The 22,178-nt window shown below is 41.3% G+C and overlaps 1 protein-coding gene across 11 annotated transcripts in view; it reads right to left on the minus strand.

Annotated features, from left to right (window-relative positions):
• The window catches only part of LOC148822503 (trafficking kinesin-binding protein 1-like), a 58,936-nt gene that overhangs the window by 32,944 nt on the left and 3,814 nt on the right, over window positions 1-22,178 (minus strand). For 4 of the 11 annotated variants that reach the window (XM_088928938.1, XM_088928941.1, XM_088928933.1 and 1 more), the window contains exons 1-2: window positions 3,801-3,885; window positions 360-554 (exon numbers count right to left, since the gene is read on the minus strand). In XM_088928938.1, coding sequence (XP_088785064.1) covers window positions 360-554; window positions 3,801-3,804 — 199 coding nt within the window. In that variant the 5' untranslated portion in view covers window positions 3,805-3,885. Of the gene's footprint in view, window positions 1-359; window positions 555-3,800; window positions 3,887-6,501; window positions 6,524-7,400; window positions 7,444-9,724; window positions 10,005-22,178 lie in introns of those variants that run through there. The other 7 variants (XM_088928939.1, XM_088928934.1, XM_088928947.1 and 4 more) reach the window with 5 other exon arrangements.

Consider the following 22,178-nt stretch of genomic DNA (forward strand, 5'->3'; position numbering starts at 1 on the left):
GCGAGGCATTCGCTTGCACCAAAAACATGGTAAAACATTTTATGTAGTATATATACATTTAAAAAAAAACCCCAACAAAAACTGAGAATTTCAGTTGGCACCATTTTAGATCCTAAAAATAATAAACCAAATTGACACAAAACCCTCAACATCAGAGGTGTATTTTTCTTAAAATCGCACAATATTGATAACACATTCCAAAGGCATGGCCGGGAACTTCGGCAATCCTACTTCAGATCCCGACTCCAAAGAAAAAGTGAAACCCAGGATCTAATAACTGGCTGAAAGCACAATGTACTGGATTGCTCCCTGAAACCACTTGGCAGAACAGAGTCTGAGAAGGAAAAGAGCGAACTTACGGAAATACTTTAACGTCTCCTCTATTTGTTCAGTGGTGAGGTCGATATTGGCGTCGGGGGAAATGAGAGGGGTATGGAGCCAGTCGTCGTGGTCATACCCGTATATGGTATCAGCTCTTAACTTGTAGTGGGGCAGCTGTTCTTCCAGTAGACTGATGATTTCGACTTCTGGAAGATCCGTACTATTACACACATCTGCAGGTACAAGCACAGGGAACAAAAGATCCGTTATGATTACAGACAAAGAATAATAATAAAAATAAATCAAACTGTTCCACCACGTTCTTGTGAGAGTGGGCACACCAACACTACAGTGAAAGAATGACATGGTTAGAAGACCCTATTACCAGGAAACGCATCGCTTTGGAGGACTGGATTCTATACAAAGAAACGTGACACTAAACGCAGAGATTTCAGTAACTGCATCAGTTCATTCAGTTTCAGCAGTAACAGAACACGAGGAACAGGAAAACAAAAATGAAACATCTTCCGTCCACCCATCATCAGAAACCTGCTCATTCCTGGGAAGGGTTATGGCCACTTGGAGCCTATCCTGGAAGCACAGGAGACAAGACAGGACACTAGACTACCACAAGGCACGCGCACAGGCAGGGAACATTCAGAAGAGCAAACTCTCCTAACCAGCATGCCTCTGGAAGGCAGGAGGAACCCAGAGCAGCTGGAGAACACTCCAACAGAAATGGGGGGGGGGGGTTCTGGATCGAACCCAGGACCAAAGAGATGTGAGGCATCAGCACTAACCTCCATTTTGCCCCAGACTGCAAGGCAGGACTACACCCCGGACAGGACAGGACGCCAGGAGCCTTTCACTGCTCACCTGAACCCTACCCTTCTTATTCAAACAAGAAATCACTCATCACACAATGACGGAAACTTCTCTCTCTAAAGCTGGTTATTTACACATAGAGCAGCACTTCAGCTAAACAATAACCCTGAAGGCTCAATGCAAATCTATTAAATTTAACCACATAAGTTCATTAATACAAGAAATGCCAGCAATTGAAGTGAGAAACATATCTACTTGACTCTCAGAAAAGTGTGCTTCAATAGAATGTGATATGGTTGTTGAAAATACACAGAAGAGATTAATTTTACATACGCTTCTTTATACACTGGTCATGAAGCACATGTGTGTGACAGAATATTAAAAACCAAAGAAGGGAAGGAAAGAAATGTGAGGCACAGCCACTGAGAATATTTCAAACTAGTCATAGAAAACCTTGTTCATTAACAGAATCTAGTTCACATTTTGTTCCACGAATAACATTCACATACGCTGCACAGAAGTGCAATGCCCTCTACAATGCATTCTGGGTACTAGAAACTGCCCTCTCTCCTGGATGCTCATGAGACTGCTTTTGGTAATACAAAAACTGCTTCGTGCACTTGTTCACATTGCTGTAACAGAATAATGCCAGTTTTGTTCAATTAAAAAAAACAACACAGGATGAAATGAAAAAGTAGATCTATTCAATGAAATAAATGCCTCAGTCTACAATTACATCTTATAATAGTACAGTATTCAGGAGCACGTAAGTCTTTCATTAGCATTTACTGATCGTACTGTATGTAATCTTAAAGTAGTTAACTAATGCTAATATGTGGCCACAAGACAAAGCATGTCTTATGTCCTTGTGTGGTACGAACTCAGTTAAGAAGTCAAAAAGGATGTGGAAATCCAGTGTCTGCTCAGTTAAGATGTAACCTGACATTAAAGCCCACAATGAATAAAGCACTGATCCACTTGCTGGTCACAGGTCACAGATCCATTAATTTATGTTGAAGTTCCCTTGCTGTGAAAGCTAGGAGTTAACAGCTGCCATAAAGTACTGTACTGGGTCAGTTAGTTTCATTAGGTAGGGCCTCAAGTTCCCATTTAATCCTGCAGTGACAGGAATACCCAGTCCCTTTCACAGAAAAATGTGAAAAAATACCAGGCAATATTTTGTTAGTTTCATATTTATATTATGATTCTGAGATGCCAGAGATAAATGAAAACATAAATATTTTCCTGCACTCCTTGTGTGTAAGCTTATCCTGTGATTCCTGAATTTGTAACAGTCAGGACGCTGTGGGCACGCACAGGGCATGACAGGACCCACTCCCTACAGTTGACACGTGAAAAGCAGGACTACGAACATCGGGAAGAAAAGTAAAAACCAAGTTGTCATGGAGACAAGGAGAAACGGCTGTACCCTTGGCAACTGCAAGCAACAGCCCCAAACAGATTCTAAATTGCATTTTTCCCCTCTCATCAGATCATTTTACATTTTTTATTATTATGTGTTGCATTTCCGAAACACTGAGATTTGGGTTTATTTTCCACGAAAACGAAAATCCCAGAATCTAAAATGAGACGGAAAAACTCATAAACCGCATCTGGATTTGCCCAAGGGTAGGTTACTGATTAATAAAGTCAGGAGCCTCCAGCGTGGCCTGGCCAGTCACTCCGCTCCGACAATGATTTCTCAGGTCAGGCTTGCAGCCAGACGCACAGCTGCTGAGGAGGGATCATTTGAAAAGCAGCGTGTGCAGCGAACGGGCTCAGGCCGGCGCTGTGGGCAGCTGGGTTTATAAAAGCACTTGGCCTGAATCAGGCCTCCAATGCCTTCTGTCCTTAAAGCTGCAGGTGCACTGTAAGCCCACGGATCACAGCACTTCTGAAAGGTGTCAATTTAAACAACGAAATCCTGGAATTCTAGCTCGAGTTTCACTGCACACCTTCGTATGCTCCTGCTGTTTTTATCCCCATCTTCTCTGCAGGTGAGACAGGGCCACACCCTGAGAACAAATCCTGAATAAAATGCTGTCACTACCCATAGTTTAAACTGTCCGTGCTGGTAGACTATTTTGGGATTTTACTGTAGTTATTATTTACTTCTGACCTGCCTTATAAAGGTCCTATCATAATGCCCCTCATTACTTTATTACTCCAGCGTCATTCCTCAAACTTAAAGTCTCAAACAACAGCATATTAACAGGCTCTCTAAAAACTTTCTTTTTAGTACTGAGACAATTCATTCCTAGAACAAACATTATTTTATAACCATCTCCAGACTTTCAAGAAACCAACTGTTTTACATAACTAAAAGAAAACAAAAAAGCAAAACAGTTTATTAGTGTTTAGGTTTGTGCTTCAAACAGTAAAACACACTTCCATTCCTCGTCTCTTATTGCAAGTCACTCTGTTGGCTTGTGTTTTAACTCCTAAACAGCGTTATTTCCCTTTTTTAGGTACTGTTTCTTTAACAACACACTGAATTGTATTCATTCTGGGAGTAAAGCAAATGCCATTTGTATGACCTTCCAGTAAAAAGAAAAACAGAGAACCGAATGAAAATGTTTGTCAACCCTCTTACAGCTCAATCAGTAAACTACAGTGCAAACAGCAAAACCATCTACTGAACCCACTGTACTCACTCATGGTGCTGTAGCCCCTTTTCCAGCCTTTTCTTTCCAGGAGTTACATTTTCCAGTGTTAGCAAAGGGCAGACAGCACAGGGACAGTGAGGCAACTCTGTCCTGCAATGTCTGGGAGCAGCCAGGATCACATGGGTTGTGAGTGTCCCGACTAAACATAGCTTCATTAATGTCACGCCAGTAACCAGCACAGCTAACAAACCCAGTCTGCACACGAAACACACAAACTAATACATTCTGAAGAGAAGTGCTGCACAAACTAAAATCTCACACGCTTTTATTTAGATGCTTGCTGTATAGTATGACTGATGGATTCACTGCACATTAAGGGTTTAAACTGATATTCTGAAGTGCTATTTCAATAGAAGTGACTGTCACTGGAGATATCTAGAGACTGCAGTAATGGGCTGGCTTTAAACAGAAAGAAAATAGTTCAAACTTGTAGTGTGATCTATGGTAGTTTTAGTGTGTAAAAAGGTGATCGGCTGCTTATTAGCAAAGAAGAGGAAAACGCTGGTTTCAGTCTGACTGGTTTTGCCAATTATTCACTGGCTAATGAAAATGCCAGGAGGAAAAGGAATGGCATTAGTGCTGCTGTGTACCTAATCTGTCTAGTCCCAGTTAAAGGGAGATGTAATGGCTTCTTAATCATCTTAATCACAGATGCTCATTCACTAAATATATTGTCTGCCTGTGGTAGTATTCAATCTGAAAAAGTATAAAAATGAAAAACAAGTTATTTAGATTTGATATGCTGCCACCTGTACTTGACTCCTATCAGTAATTCCCTTTCTATAACCAAGATATGTTATGCAAAAAACACAAGTAGGGTGATATCTAAGAGATATCTCCTATTATTGCAGCATGGATATGACTCAACCTTCCCTTCCTGTACTGCCAGGGAAAAACTGACCCATACAGAAAGTGCAGAACATGAGCAAATACTGGTCAATCCATTCGAATGCCTAGGCTAAGTGACAAAGAGTGCAGAGTCATTCAGGAGACCACTGATGTTGCTGCAGGGGTACTATAGCAACACCGGCCAGCTAGATAGTGCTGAACTGGCAATCAGTGAAACAGCAAAAAGCTTAGATGAAAGCCTAGGCAAGGCTTGCTTTGGTAGATACAAACAAGAAGACAACTACTGTAAGAAGCACGTGCTGGAAAAAGCATTTGGAAAAGAAAAAAAAAACATAAGGAAACAGGAACAGATTCCACATCTAATCTAATTTTAGAAACACTACAAGAAACTGCTTGTAAAATAAAAAAAAAACATGTTTTAAAGTTTTATCAAAAGCGGAACGTAAATGTTTAAACAATGAGAAATATTTTTCTTACCCGAGAAAAATGGATAAATGTTTTAACCAAACAAATACGTCTCTGTCTGGTAATATATATCATTAAAATCCCAAGTACTGAGCCCCAAACGAAATGTCAAGTACACTGTATGTGCTACACATTTACAAGATTATCAGGAAATCAGACTTTTGAAATGACTGAAAGAACAAAATCTTGTCTATTCAATGAAATGTCAGTGTGTGCTACATGACATAGGTAAACATATTACGCCGATTAACACTCGTCTCCACTGGGGTGACGAACAGGGTGTCTACTATCAAAGCAACAGGTCAGTAGCAGTACAAGCTGTACATCCGTGCACCACACCACATTGCAGATACTGAGGTCCATTCCCCAGTGTGGACGGCATGTGTGGAAACAGAGTGATCTCTCCACTCCTTATCTCCACTCTTCGAACTCCTATACATCACCCACAGTAAGCACTTCTCATCAGTCATATCTGGTTATGAATCTATGCTCATTACCTTTAGCTATTGATGAAACAATACTACATCTCATATAAGGCAAGAAAAAAAAAACCAAAAGTGCTAATTGTTTTTAATGTTTAATACACAAAGTCTGTGGTCATCTGCAAAAGTTTTGTGATTGTATTCCTGCATACTTCAGCATGCAGAAAACCTAGAATATAACCTTACTTCAATAAGCAAAATGTCTTAGAGGATGCTCTAACAAAAACTGGTAGCTTTGGTTTTCACCACATTGATTGATCAGATTCAATTTAATTCCATCAAATAATCAATCTCTTATCTGGGGGCAAAAAAATCACAGCTGAAGTCTCCACTGGAAGTGAAAGTGACGCATATTGAAAATTCTGTTGTGTCTGTTCCAGTAATATGCAGAGACCAGCGTCTTAGAGCTGGGACTGTGAAATAACATCACAGTTTTACATAAATCTGTGTCTCACCTGCTTCACTGGACTGACACAGCCAGTATCCAAGAGTCATGCTGTTATTCATGAGGTTATAGCTAGTCATATGTGCCATCTCATCTTATCTTTATTTATCCTGGTTTGCAGTCTGGCTGTTCAACTCCTTACTCATAGTGCAAAGATGAGAACTTGCCCTTATCTTTAACAGGTGCATGTGGTTTGGGTTGCTTGTTCCATTGCATTTTGGTTTTAGTCTTTTGACCTGTGCTTATTTTCACCAGCAGACCGTTCTGTCATACAGCCCTTAGCCTACATGCTTCTGTAAATTCAACAGATGCAACATTACTGAAGTCTGGGGATTAGAAACTAGTCATTGACGCAACCCGTACAGATAATGAGATTCTCAAGCTGTACCAAAACATACTATAAAGTCTTGAGAAATTTTATGTTCATCTTTTACAAAAGGTTCCTTACACTCCTACCACTCAAAGTCATATTTATGCATGCTGAACCCCATCCTTCAGCAGCAGCATGTGTTGTTTACAATGAGCATTTTCTTTTTCATCTTGAATACAGCAATCATCTTCGGCCTTTTTAGGAACACAATGACACGCAGCATCTGTGGGCATCATAGCAAAAAAGTCAAGGGCCAGAGCTGTGGGCTGATTCAAAGGGCAGTCTTGTGTACCTAGAGGAGCCGAAGGGTCTTTTGTTAGGGGAGAAACACAAACACAGCTCATTTCTAGCTTTAGCTAAAAGGCTGTAGGTTTTTCAACCTACAGTCCTCACATGAATTTCTGAAAAAAACTTGAAATATACTAAACTGATTTTAATCACTTCTTAACAACTCGCTAAATAATGTATGCTTTCAAATGTTAATAATAAAAACCGCAAGTAGGAGCAGCCAAATCCCCATGTGCATAAGTTTAACATTTTTCCATTTTATACATAACTATTTTGTAACTGTAGGAATAAAAGACATTTTCAAATGCTTACAAAAACAGCAAGTAATCACATGCTTGTTCAGAGGTTAAATTCCCCCTGGACATCTACAAAATTCTGAAAGACTGTTAAAAAGCAATAAAATACTGAAAAACGTAATAAGGAGCAGATTGATTTTTCTGGCACCTTGCAACAAACAAAATGCTCACAATAAATTGTTTATAGGAACATTTTCAAAACATTTTAAACGAAAGCATTTTGCCTGTGATCAGAATCCTTATGTAATTGGGTCTGAAGCCACAAAGCTGTGTAACTCAAGGTTACGTCCATCTAAAAATGAAAGAACTTTAACAGACACTTCAAGGTACAGCAGAGACACTATAGTCCTTTGTGTTATTAAAACAGCTGTTTTTTAAAAAGGTAAAGCTTACCTGAAACAGTCAAGCAATTTTCAGCTGTTTGTTTTTTGACAGCTGTTGTACATGTTGCCACAGAGGACAAAGTCTGACACAATGTTCATTAAATGAATTGTGTGTCAAGCTCATGGTGTGGCAGGGATTAATATTTAACACCCCATGTAAAAACCATAAAGAAATACAATTAACAAGCTTCTAGAAATACGTTCAACCAATTTCATATCTTGCTCAGATTTGTGTACAGCTTTTATATTAACCTGCTGATAGCGTATCTGAAAAAAAACATGTAACACTATTCCTTAAAGCTCAGTTACATAGATTTATGTGGTATCTTTTATTGAGTACTGACAAATACATGTTGTTAAAATACTAACATTCTGCACTGTTGCAAAGTGAGTGGAAAGATGAGCTTTTTAATAGAGACAAACTAGATCTAAAACAAACTTAACATATTGTACAATACAAGTGATCTCTACTCACCCCCCCCCCCCTCCAAAAAATTAGGATTATTTAAAAAGGTGGGACATGTAATTTGGAAAAAAGTACTTTAAAAGATTATACTGACAAGCTCTCTATGGAAAGTCTATGGAAAACAGACCTTCTTAGATTTCTTCTTTGTGTAGTAATTTCAAAGAGTGTAGAAACTGAAGAGACATCAGAAAGATGACAGGGTAGCAGCAAAGACCACTCTGAACTCCTGACTTAATTCCTTATGTTGGTGCCATTGATGGGCTTCAAAGTTTTAGGGCATCTGTGTAGCAGAAATCCTGAATGCACCCAAAAGCTTGTAATCATGTACTCACTATTTGCTATGATTTTCAGTTATGTACCTTATTCTACAATTTACTGACAAAAACTAGAGAGAATGCAAATATATTTGTAATGAATAACAATTCAGGAAATCTAATTTTTCTATTGATTAAAACTTGAAGAAAGACTATCAGGAAAAAAATTATATTTATTGGACAACTACAGCTGGTACGTACCTACAGTACAGCACGCATACAGTTTAACTGTACTGTATGTGATGTTTGATTTCACAGCCACAAGGTGGTGTAATATCTCCATGTTGACACTTGCTCATGAACAGGATTAGGGACATCATGAAGGTGAAACACCAAGCAGACACTACATGACAAGATTTGAGTCATTCAATAAGGACGGTGTGAAAATCAGAATTAATTTCCAAAGTCATCCAGGTTGCAAGAAAAGATGCTGGACAGCCCTAAGGAAAATCAGGCTAGTGCACCAGGTATATCCCACAGAAATTCTCTCGTAATCAAAACAGCTCGCAGCGCGACTTAACTGAGCACCGAGCGGACAGCTCTGGGAGAAGGGGCCAATCGACTGAACGAAAAGCCTTTCCTTCCTCTAAGGCAAAGGCTGAACACAGGCGGACAAATGAATCACTTTGCTTATGGCTGCACACATCCTGACCAAGCGGAGCATTTAAAAAACATTCTGTTTCCCTCCATTTAAAAAACAATCTGAATGTAAGATGATTATAGTGATGTAATACTTCTAAAGAAGATTCATATTTAGTTTTAAATCATCAAAACTGCAGCCAGCAAAAAAAAAAAGAAACTGCCCTTGGCTGAATTCACCCTGCAGGGGGCAGCACTGGCTCGATCCAGCTCTCCTCACAGACCTTGAATAACCTTGAGCTCACTGCTGCGGAAATATAAGGAAGAGCCAGACGGAGACGAACATCCATCTCTGCATTTCATCAGCAGATGTGAACACGGTGTCTTGATCCCCTGGGATTGAACACTGACACAGCTTGGACTGAGAACAGTGCGACGGCCTAGCCTTTCAGCCCTCACGAGATACCTCTCATCAGACCCGGGTCCAGTCTCGTGCCTCTTCTGATGCCGCACACTGCTCCTCACGCTGCATCTAACACGCCTGAACAGCGGCAGTCGCTGATGGCTTCCGGGGTTTCACCGAAACTGGATTTCTAACAGAGGGTTGCGATTGACTGGCGACCTCCACCAATTTCTGCTTTCATTTACAATCCTCCCGTCTCCCCCTGAAGAGCTGCGAGCACCGTGTGCAGCCGGTCTCTTCCTTTCTGCACCCCTCCGCCACCCCACCCTGCTTCCAGAGAAGATAACCCCTCAGTCTGCATGGGGGTCCCCCGCCTCCTCTCCCTGCGGCCCTGGCACTGACTCCCAGCCCAGCGACACTGACCTCCCTACAATCGCCCCTAGATCATCGGGAGTCACTCCTCGTGACGCGAGAGCCGGCTCGTTTCGTGGACGGCCTGCTGCTCTGCCCTCGGCCCTCGGCCCTTGGCCATGGGCCCTGGGCCCTCGGCCCTGCACAGGAAGAGTACGCACCAGTGATGGTCCCGGCATCGCGGTACTCCCGGTCGTCTGGGGCGCTCTCCGGTACGGCTGCCTCGCTTACATAGTGCTCCTCCTGGGCGCCCGATCCACAGGCTGGCGCTGGGCGGGGGCTGGGCTCTGCAGGGCTCCGGGCGGCGGGCGCGGTGCTGTGGTGCACAGCGGTGGAGTCCAGCTTGGCAGCTTTCACAGGGAGGCACCCAGGGCCATGAGCGGGGCCAGCGGGGAGAGGGGTGGCCCTGGCTGTCCGGCGCTGCCGACGTCCTGCTGCGATCTGCACACGGAGAGGGACACAAGGGTGACTCGAGCCCGCTGGCAGTACGTGCGCGAATAAGTCTTTCACAGACAACACTCGGCCAGGGGGCAGGGTCAAGACGCGGACCTGCTGTCAGTGCCTCATGGTTGCCTGCCGCACGGGTGGAAAACGGGCAAACAGCACTATTTATGCAAAACCAGAATCTGCATCTGGGTAAACGGCGGAGGACAAGGCTTGGGCTGGAAGTCACCTGCAGGACATTCCGCTGCAGACTGACAGCGCCCGCCCAGACGCAGACCGCCGTCGCGAGTCTCTGGAACGCACACCGTTTCGAAGTACTAGAACATACAGGCTGTACGGCTCAAAGCAGTTATAGATAGAAAAAAAAAGTGTAATAGAAGAAGATTAATATTAGTGTGTATCTTTACGACAGCACTTTCAAACCTGATGTGCTGGACAATGACAACATAAGACTGAGAAACCACATGGTGTTTGTATTATGATAAAAAGTTATGGATATAAATATCAATTACCTCAAGGTTACAAGAGAGAAACGTTTTTGTGCATATTAAGACAAACTTACCAGCCTTGGATTAATTCCTGCTGTGTTGGACAAAGCTAATGAATGTTTATACCCATAAATCACTGCAATGACCTCTCTTAAAACCCACCTAACTGGGAAGGGTGTAACTGCTTAAAGAGTACTAGATAGTACTAAGTGATCATTCCAGATGAAAATGAAGAGAGCAGGATTACTGCAGATTACTCCATCTAACTGGAGAAGGCACAGAAAGTGATTGATGCCAGAGGATTGTTTTTCAGAATAGGACAGAACAACACATAAGTATTTACTCTGAAACATGTGTACAGTCCTTCATAAAAGTAAACGTTCCAAATGCCAAAATGTTACACTTTTGGCTTATCAATAAAAACAAAACTAAATACTAATAAATTATTCAGATTAATGTTTCTATTAATTATGGAATTATCTTGAAATTTAGGCCAGCTGTATGCTAATGTAGAAAAACCTGACTCAAGGTTATGTCCACACAAACTCAAAAGTCTACTCTTTAACAGAACTGACAGTAAAATGATTCAGTGTTTTCTTTTGATCGTGTTATATTTTGATTCCCGGTTTAATTCAGCACCAAAAATCAAAATGCTGAATTCTGTACAGTAACGCAGCCAGCAAAGATAACTGAATTACTTCCACAGAGGCTTTGTCAACAACAGATATGAAACATGTGGACAGATCCGATGATTATATAATCCCATGCAGTACGAGGGTCTAGTTTATTTCATTCAGAAACCGGAGGAGGAGAGATTATTTTACTCGTACTATGTTTGGAGCATGGGCAGTGACGTGACGCACAAGCTGGAGATTGTGTGTGAATATAAATAATGTTCATACGTGCAGGAACTCATGTCACATGCAGCAGAGGCATGGACCCCTCTCAGTGGGCGTCTTCATGCCGATGAAGAAACACAAACTAGAAGATTTTGTCTTGGATTAAATCTCTCCACACACACTGCCTAATTTTGGTTAATATATTACATAAGAAGGCAGGAGGGTTTAGGCATTACCTAAAACTGTTGAGGACGGAGCTGCAGCCTCTCACTGTACTTGTGATCAATACTAATTGGGATGAACTGGGTTCTGGCAGAGCAGCCAAATCACATCTTCCTTAAAAAAACTATATTGTATGACCCAAGGTTATTTCTGATAAGGTTCTCTTAATTTGTGTAGGTTTGTGTAGTGCAGAGTACGTGAATAATTTGATATTGTAAAGAATAGATAACAGTAAAGCAAATACAGTATAGCGTACCATTGCTATACATGTTGAGATTCATTATTCAATATTTCAAGCTTCGATGGGCCTTTTTTAAATATGATCATTTTTATCAACTCAATCTCGGTTGCTGTTAGCATGCATTTTTCTTGATCCCTTGAACCAATAAATAATTTTTTACATATTTTCAAAAATAAATTTCTGTTTGTTCTTGCATTTCACAGAAGTGCAAACTGACAGCAAAACTATAACTATAATAACAGGAAGACATGGTACAGAGGCTGATGTTGCAAGTTATGATGGTGATGATGATGATTTATAGGAACCATAAATTAACTTATATGTCCCTGAACGCAGATTCTGTGGAGAAACTGACTTCAGTAATACTGTTCTAAGCTGTGAACTTACTTCCCTCTCAATGCTGAAGGATGAATAGTAGATATAATAAGCGTTACCTTGTACATTTACTCACTTTCAGGAAAAAAAAACTGCAAAACTTTGAGAGTTACTAAATCCCTCATTGTGGGACATGGTACTCGAGACAATTACTCACTGCACTAACGCCTCTGCTTTCACCAAAGCCAGCTTTTCAGCTCCAGGCCTTGGCAAGCTACAGCTTCTCCTTGCTTTTGAGAAGTTTTGGACTGATTATTGCTGCTGGGCGGAAATGCTACTGTTCACATCACCTCTGCGGAGCTGTCGCTGGGCTGAGGCATTCTGGGATACTGACCAGTGCCCCTCCCACACTGGTCTCCTTGGACGTGTCCAGTCACCTCAGGGGCAGGACCTCTCCCCAACCTTGCTTCCTGCCCCCAGACTATGATTCTGCCACACTGCTAAGTACTTTGTAAAAAAACAGGCCAAACGAGATAAATGTTTTTTTCTTGCTTCCCCCCCCCCCCCCATCTCCCGCTTGAATGAATAACTACTGAATATTTATAGGCTCATGGTTTTCTTCCTCCTGTAAAGGAGGCACATTTTAGTCAAACATCTAAGAAGGTCTGACACTCTTTGGATAACCTTTAACTGCCCAGCCAATGTTATTGAAAACACCGCCAAGGCAAGTACCAACTGTGACGAACAAATCTGGGCCGTATTCTACTGGACCTCTTTCACTGGGTCTCTGTTTTGGCCTGTGTTGCTCCTCTTTTCTAATATGTTCCGGAAATAATTAATTTGCCTTTATTATTGCACAAGACTCTAATGCACCAAGAACATGGCAGACTGTTACTTCTCAGACAGCTCTTCTTATAAGAACGTGAGAAAGATTCCCATCGAAGGGGAAGCCAGCCAGGCCATCTGACCCATCTGTGACAGTTTCTGCAAAAAAGCTTGCTCATTCTTCAGTGCCTTTGGAGACTTTCAATACTTGGAATCTCAGCACAGGAAGCTGCTTGAAGCCCTTTTTCTAGATTGATCCCAGAGCTGTTATTCTTTTTTTTTTTAACATGGTGACGAAAAAGTGTACCGCAATATTCTAAATGTGGTCTTCCTAGAGCCACGACCGATTTTAACACCCCTGGATTTACATGTCCAAGGGCAGTTGGCCCTTTTTACTGTGGCTCCACATATTGCATCTACAAGATGTAAATAATACATCGTCCTGGTCTCTTTCAAAAGAAGCTCATTCAAGCTGAGCATCTCACATTTTGTTTTCCAGTTGCTTTTGATATCTGGATATAATCCTATGCACTTTTCTAACTCAGATGTCATCATTCAGGTGTTTGCCCATTCTTGAATTGTAATCTCTTCATTCTTCTCTTCTTCTATGGTGTTTATTATCCTACTATTCTGGTATCATCTGCAAACTGGAATAGCTTACCCATTATACCAGAATCTAGAACACTGATAAATATCAGGAACCACAGAAGTCCTCATAAAGATCCCTGTAGCATTTCAATAATGACTTCACCCCGATTTGATCATTCATCTCTTATGTATAATCTGTTGTCTATTAAACAATTCTCATTCAGCTCTTGCTTTTCCCCCCCAATACCTACAGCTTATCTTTTCAATGCCAACACACCTTATTGTATACTCGGTTTGTCCTGTACTGGTGATCCTCGCTCAAGGAGCTCTAAGAGGCCAGATAAGCACGATGCCATGTTGACAATCCCCTAGAAAGCGCAGCTCTCCTTTGACAAATTGAACCCTGGTCTCCTGTGTGATGAGGAGAACCCTCACCATTACAGTATATATCTAATGAAGAGCTTGATTACTGCCACCTATAGGTTTCGCAAGAACTTAAGCTGAAATGTTGAGCAAAAGTCATTTCTTCCTGCCTTACCTCATTGAAGCATTCAATTACAAAAAGAGCAAATGATTAAGACTGCCAGCAGAGACAGCTTATATTTAGACACCGACACAATGCACTTGACTCAATGACTAGAGGTTAAAAGCCTCTGACCTTGAGTGACAGCCTGTATTCTCCTCTTTGTACAACAGCTACTAACAAAGGTGACTGGATTTCTAATTCATGGATGAGAGGTGTCAGCTGTCATCCTGCTATATTTAGCAGAAGTAAAGTGACATTGTGCCCTAGGTATGACAGTCATGCAGCACCAGCCCTGCACACATTCTCCCTTTGCAGTGTGAACCCAGCACAGCAAATGCAAGGACAACAGATAACTTGCATTACTTACTCTGTCCCTGGGTGGTGTGTGAAGCCACAACACAGCACTGCATAACCAATTAGCAGCTGCTGTTTCTCACCGTTTGGGAGCTGCCACACAGGCCCAGGAGTCACATACACACTCAGGCACGCGTGCCTCTCAACACCCTGGTTCCTCCTAGCCTTCTGTGTTACATGCCTGGCAGCTCTCCGCCGGCGTCTTGCAGAACACAGCCCTCCCCTGCGAGCAGGGTCCTCACCGGGCCTAAAAATAGCACTCACACCACGCATGCTACTTGCCATGAGCTGCATTAGCTACAGCAGCAACTGTCCTGTCATCATCACCAGCATCATGTTTTGGTCCATTAAACCTGTGCGCACTCTTGTTTACTGCATACACGAAGCAGTGAAGGAAGAGCCACTGTCTTTCCCCCCGGTGTCAGAGCTCCAGTGAAAGGTAAATAAACTGTGCAGCACAACACGCGCCCCCGGCCATCTCCACCCCCCGCAACACGCCTCTGGAGAGCAGGCTAGCGGGGCGGAAGGAGGCGTGCTCTGGAGCTCGGATGAGAAAGGCAAGATTCCCCGGCTGACCTGGGAGAGGTGGAGGGTCGGTGCCGTTTCACACTTTTACAGGCGACAGTAACCCAGCTTACCCTCCACGCCTGCCCTGAGACGGCCAGCTTGTATTATTTCTAGAGACTGCTCTGAATGTGACCTGTTAAATAAATTATTTACATAACCTATGCTCATTAAGTCTCGAGGGCTTTGTTGTTACAGTAAGTGCAGTACAACCAGGGTAACACTAACTAGCATATCTGGAAAACCACTGGGCCGAACAGGAATGCTTTCCCACGGTTTTTCCAAACTATCTGTACTCGCCCCACCGACTAAGGCTCCTGATAATATTTCCACGAGCACATTTTTTTCCAAATCGCTGAAGCTTACCGTTAGATTACAGCGTAATCATAGTGCTGTGTCAACTCTGTATTCTTTACTACGAAAGATGTTTTGTCTCCCTCCCTGACTGAACTGCCCTCGTGTTTCCTCACTCCTCGGTCTGCTGGAGAGACTGTTAGGTTCTAGGTCACCATGGCAACAGGAGTTCAGTGGGTGTGATCACATGGCTAAATGAAGCATGCCGTATGTCGGATGGAATCATCCTGTAAAATAACGCTCTCTATTCCTAAATACAAAGCCATGTCCACAGCTTGGCCTGCAGTGGGAGACACATTCTAAGGAATTAAAGGAACAGGTAAAGGTTTATTCCTACTAAAAAAGAGAAGAGACGCAGTGTTTTGGCTATGGAGCCTTCTCCAGGTGTCACACACACCTGTCTCTTTCCTTTTCAGCACGGACACCTTTACCTGTTCCTCTGCAGCCCCTGCATGCTGACACAGGCGCCTACTTGAACTTCTAGGGAATTAAGCCCACAGATTTTGACTACTGGTTTTTTAAAAAGGAACACGAAAACAGAAACCTCTCTGTACAATATAAATGCTGTATAAGACAGCCCTGCAGCTCATAAACAGATTACATCATCTTTCTTGCCATATATTGTGCTACTTATAATTTCCTTTGAGGATTTTTTGCTTTCATACTAAACCTCACACAAAACATTTGATCCAAAAAAACAGTTTTCCTCAAGGATTTAAATAGAATCCATTCTTGGTGTGATCTCTTTATAGTTCACAGACGCAGCAACAGGAATGTTTATTGTTCAGTATACCAAGTATCCAGGAAATGACATCATACAGCAGGACTCCTGGGGGAATGGGCACGGTAACAGAATAAAATGAAATGAAACACAGGCCTTATCTGACAAACTGGCAGATTTAAGAGAGACGTAACCGAGCTATTTTACCGTATCAAACACTGATGAAGTACAACTGCAAAAATAAGGATGAAATTTACCATTAAACAGTCTTCCTGGTGATCAGACAGAGAGAGTTAAAATTGTATTTCTATCTTAGTGTAACAGCCCACGGCTCATTCATCTTTAATGTTAAACCCTTCAAGTCTGGCTTCATCGTTGTGGACTTCCATGGAGAGCATTACTTACAGTTATCAAAATTTATTGTCACTGAAACTAACATTTTTATTCAAAGAACTGAAAAAAGAGCCAGTTGCTTACACGATGTGCATTAAACAGTTAAAGTAATGATAAATGCTCATGTTACAGATAAAATTGTACATTCATGATTCACAAATCATAGTATAAATAGTATAATAATTCAATAATTTTAAGACTTTGATCAATTTGAAGAAGTACCTGTTCACATATCTGAGATTAAAACGTTCAAGGCTTTTTTCTCTCATATACAGTATACTGATTCATTTGTGTTAGACCAGAAGAGGAGATGAAATGGACAGTGTAATGCTACGAGATAGAAGGCTACTTAATTTAAAAAATCTTGGCAATTTTCTTTTACTTTATATTTACGACAGTCTGCCTGGCCTAACAACTCCGGAACCTACAAATTTAAGCCACGGAGATTTGTTTTCTCACATGGATTTGACACAAGAAGGACGGTCTGTTTGTGCCGCTGCGTGTAAGCTGCATCTCCCTCTTCCATCCTCATTCTCCTGCCAAAGCACAGCCCGGCTGTGCAATCAGCGGTAACCAACACTGAAATCAGGCACATTGTAACGAGCTTCTGTGTGGGTAGAAAACAACTCCCTACTCACTGCTTGACATTCAATAAGCCCTTTACAGTAGACATGGGGTTTAGGCTGGACTGCAAACACGGCAAGCACAACAGACACAAGGAGACAGGGGGTATTCCATCTTTTGAAATGTAAGGATACTCAAGGTATCAGTAAATCTAGCACAGGATAGCTGTAAGACAAAAGCTGACTTGCTGACTTTCACGTGGGCTCAGCTTGTGCAGCTTGTGCAGCGACACGCGCTGCTGTCCTGTGACTTTCACAGTAGACCCCACAGGGAGGACAAATGCTTTTCAGCACCATGAGTTTACTTAGGTCAGTTCGGTAACATACTATATCAGCGCACCTGCTGTATAAAAGATTTTTTTACCTGATAGGTTTGTGAATCTATTATATAGTACAGTGCTTTCCAAAACAATTAATATTGATCTTAATTAATACAAATATCATGACTGTAGAACAAAAACAAAGGTTTTGATGTTGCTGAATCAATACTTTTGTAGGGCACTGTTATCAAAATGTTTCATTGGATGCTCAGCATACTCACCAAGTAAAATTAGGTTTACCATAGTGGGAAAATACAAAATATTTTGCTTTTTTTCCAAAATTCCTTTTCCCACTATTCCCGTACTATTGATATTACCAATAACATGATTCAGATTTATGCAGTCAACAAATCTAAAATGATCGTGTAACCTTTACCAAACGTGACATATAACAGGGGAATTTATCAAGTTTCAGGAGTTCTGTGGGATGTATACTGTAGGTCATTAATCAGAGTGCGTTACTGTATGAAACTGGCCTGTGATATTTAAGAGTGCTGCACCACACCACAGATTCTGTGCAAACTCAGCAATGTTCTTATCCTGCAGAGCTGCACAGCTGAAGCAAGAGGAGAAGCTTAATAACTTAAAATTAACTTTAAAACATCGCCTATTGATTTTCTAACCCATTCAAATAGCTAAAGTGCTCAGGTGAAACAAACCACTAAGTGAGTATTTCCTTTACCAATGGTCTGATATAAACTTGACCACATCAGTCCTCTCTCTTTCTCGGACTCTACAGAATTAAAAGGGCTCGGCTCAGCTCTGACACCGCTGATGACACATCTCCATCGGGAAAATGTTCTCGGGCTCAGCAGCTGCTTTAACAAAGCCCTGCCTTGTTCTCCCTAAAGCTTAATTTTCTTCAAAGTGTCTCCCAGAAATTAGACCAAAAAAAAGATTCTTGGAAGCTTTGGTTTGGGTTTCACAAGAACCCTAACAGGACAGGTCTTCAGCTGCCTCTTGTACATATACAGTACAATTTAGTGATACTCTTGCTTTTACTTGATTAATTTGTAGACCCTTTTTTCTTTCTCTTTACCCTTCTCTGGATTACTTCTGCTGCTGCACAACGAGAGTCTTAAAAAAACATGTTTGATTATTAGAGTGTAGAATCGGAGAAAACTGCCTTTGTTACCATAACCATACTGGACATGATTAATTATCCTTGCGTAATATCCCCAAATCCATGGTTTTCCCTCTCTTCCTTTGTTGTTTTGTTTAGGCAATAAATAACAACACCCAACATGTTTATGACCTTGAGTAAAGGAAACATAACTCCTTCCAAAGGCCATTCAGTCATCCAAACAAACAATAGGAAGCAATCCTCTTACAGTACTTTAAACTTTAGATGTCACGGATTACATTGATGGACCTAGTACTGTATTTTACCTACGACAGTACAGTACATGAGGACTAACACAAGACGTACACTCATTGACCTACACCTCTACAACTGTACTGCTCTGTGCAGAATTCTAGTGCTTCTCCCAAATTTCCAATGGCTTTTTTTCTGTCAGTTTACATTATCCTGCAGGACACATTTCTAAACACCAGTAGAGACTGAACCTTAAAAACAGCACTAGGCCTTGTCAAGACAATTCAGTCCAGTCCTCACTGCAAATTCACATAACCATATAAAAACATCTGCCTACTTTTGTTTCTAAAACCAACAATAATAATGCCTTTATTCAAAGCCCCACGATGATAACCCCATCACTGTACTGCACAAGAGGCTGCTTGCTTGTTTCTCTCTCTCTCAGATTAAATAGAGTGTTTATTCAGAACTAATCAGTTTCTGAACAGGCAATATTGCAACACCTAATTACTGCACCTAACCTGAATTAAATCTTCATTTAACTTTGTTGAGTCCGAATGACTAGCAGCTATACAGTTGTTCAAGCCAAAACGAAAATACTTATTTCAATTCAAACACTCAAGGAATTTGAACTCAAATTTAAAGGAAACTTTTACCCCTGTTGAAAAGCCTTTGCATGGATAGCTAAGAAACAGAATAGTAAAACAAAAGTTCAAATAATGCAACTTTCTTAAATATTTGTTTGAGCTGTAAACATCGTATTCTTTCATCTGTGATGAATAAAAGCGTAGCTGACTTCTATACTGAAAAGATAGACAGGTCCAAGAAAGTCATAAAACAAGCCAAATTAATTATTTTTCTTATTTATTTCAAAATCAGAGAAAAGTAACAAAGGTTGGCTGATTTTGAGACTCCAAAAAAATACTTAAAATAATACTACAGTAACCCGAGAAATGAAAATGTATGCAGTTACCTAAGGAACTTTCCATTTAAATATGAGCAAGACAAGAGGAATTTACTCACTCCACTGGATGGGAGGACACAAATGAAAAACTGGCCTTGAATACACTCTTCTGGAGTTTCTGTGTAATGAAATAATGCACATTTTATATGAGACGCAAGTCTAAAGGGGCCACTAGTTATACACCGGAATTGTGCCTGTGCAAATAATTTGAATATACGCTTGCGTTCAAAGATTTAAAGTAATATATAAGTCAGCCCCAAGTAAAGAGCTTGTACTTTACGTTATCTGATGGGATGAGAAATTCTTTACCTCTTCCAGGCCCCCTCTCCTTTTCACAGAGCTGCTGAGAAAATCTCAGACTGGGGCCCAGGCTCATGAAAGAGACAGAAGCTCTCCCAGACAATATGACCAAGCTGACAGATTCCACAGGGAGGGCAGACTGAGGACTGCTGACATTGCAGAACTCCATGACAACTTTCTCTCAGACAAGACAGCTATGCATACGAGCGACACAAGCTTTGTCTTCTCGGCTAGGGGGGGATTTTTTTTTTTAAACCCAGATTAACGAAATGTCATTAAAATGTAGAGAAAAACTCCTAGGCACTAACTGCCTCCCCCAGTGGAACACAGGCTGGCTGGCTGGAGAGAAACTGAGCACACTCACCGTGATGTCACATGACTTCTCCCATCCCCCTGCTCTGCTTTTTCTCCCCATTGTCTGCTCAGTCTCTGACCTGTCATTACTTTTAATTTTAATTTGACTTATGCTTTTATTCAGTGAGAGTCTTACAGCTGGGTATTATACTGCAGCAATCCGAGTCGAGTCCTTTGTTCAGGGGTGAAGCAGCAGTGCGTCTTGGATATGCACACAGCCGACCAGCTCTGAGTTTAGAAGACACTACTCTGCAACGTGAATGTATTTTAAGAAACATCCGATCTTTAAAATTTCTCAAAGACCCCTAATGATATTGTGTTCTAAAACTTGGGCTGGATTTGTGATCAAGACCCGTTGTAAACAACTCAAGCTCAGGATTATGTTACTCTTAAAAATAAAGAAATCTGGAATAAGAGCAGCTTGTTGACACTTCCAGTTAACTTCATTCTGTTTTCAATCTTCTCTACTTTGTGCACATTGATTCCAAAAACGTCAGCACACAGAGCTTTAAGAAACCTCTCCTCATCCTGCTTATCCTTATTTCTGACTGACCGGGTGTCAAGAAGACATGCGTTGATGGTGATCAGACACTTGTTGGAATGAAGATGCAGAACACACTCACAGAAAGAGCGGACGCTAAGAACTTTTCCCACAAATTCCAAACAATTCCAAACCCTTTGGATCTTTTATTGCAAAAATATCCCCCAGATGCAAATCTGAAATCAATTAGACTGCTATGAAGAACTCAGCTGGAGCAAAACCCAGAAGTGACAGGTTCTCCCAGGACCAGGGATGGGAATAATACTATCTCAAAATCTGTCTTAACATGGAATTGCATATGATCACGTTTTTGGATTTGGATTTGTCTGCGTGCAGCTGCGGCGTACTGGTTAACATGACGCGACGCAAGAAGGCGTTTCCGAACGAGTGGAGGCCATCTAGCTTCATTTTTTGATCCAAGGATTGCCATCAGCCTTGCACAGAAAACTCTGGATAGTTTTGTAAGACATCTTCTCGGATTATTAGAATAATGGCACCCGTTCTGTTCCAACATTCGCCAGCATCACAAAGTAAACATTCTGAACCCCACTCTCAACGTGCAACACCTTACAAACTTCCGGAGCTTTGATAAAAGCGATTCATTCTTCGGACAGTGATAGTGGCTATTCTGAAGGCAATAACAGCGGTCTCCCAGCATTCCTTTGCAAACAAACCATACAACTACAGTAGAACCAGGCCAGGTCTAACTGTTGGCAATTTTTGTGTTCTTTTTTTTCCACTTAATTACAGGTATTTATGAGGATTCGTAGTTACAGACCACAAATAATGTACTGCAAGATATTGAAAAACAAAAGAAAAAACTAATCTCATGTCATAATTACCAGGCTTAAACATTTCTTTCTCTAAATCATGTCATTACAGTGCTGTTTTGCCTCCCTTGTAGCAGGTATTGCACTCTGTGTTTTCACATAGAACACCACAGCCTCTAGAATTCTGCAGTTAAACATTTTTTGTTTTTGTTTTAACTGATCCTTAATTGAAACAAAAAGCAAAAACAAGCTAAAAAAGGAAATCCTGGGTGAGACTTGTACATGCTTGAGAAACAGCCCTACTGTATGTTTCCTGTGGTTTCCTGAACAGGCATGTAAAAGCAACTGACGCTACTCATCCTTAGTAGGTTGAAGTGCAGTTGGCCTTGTGTTTCAAAACAATATTACAATACAAGCACCAGGCAGGTTGACACAAAACAGCAGCTATTTTTCATAACCAACCCTTTGGGCGTGCCTTTTCTCTCTAGTCCAGGAGGTTATTATTTCATTAAATATTTCAATGTGAAAAATGGCAATATACTGTACAGTATACT

Source organism: Atractosteus spatula, chromosome 12, assembly GCF_055471065.1.
Source record: "Atractosteus spatula isolate fAtrSpa1 chromosome 12, fAtrSpa1.hap1, whole genome shotgun sequence".
Lineage (NCBI taxonomy): Eukaryota > Metazoa > Chordata > Actinopteri > Semionotiformes > Lepisosteidae > Atractosteus > Atractosteus spatula.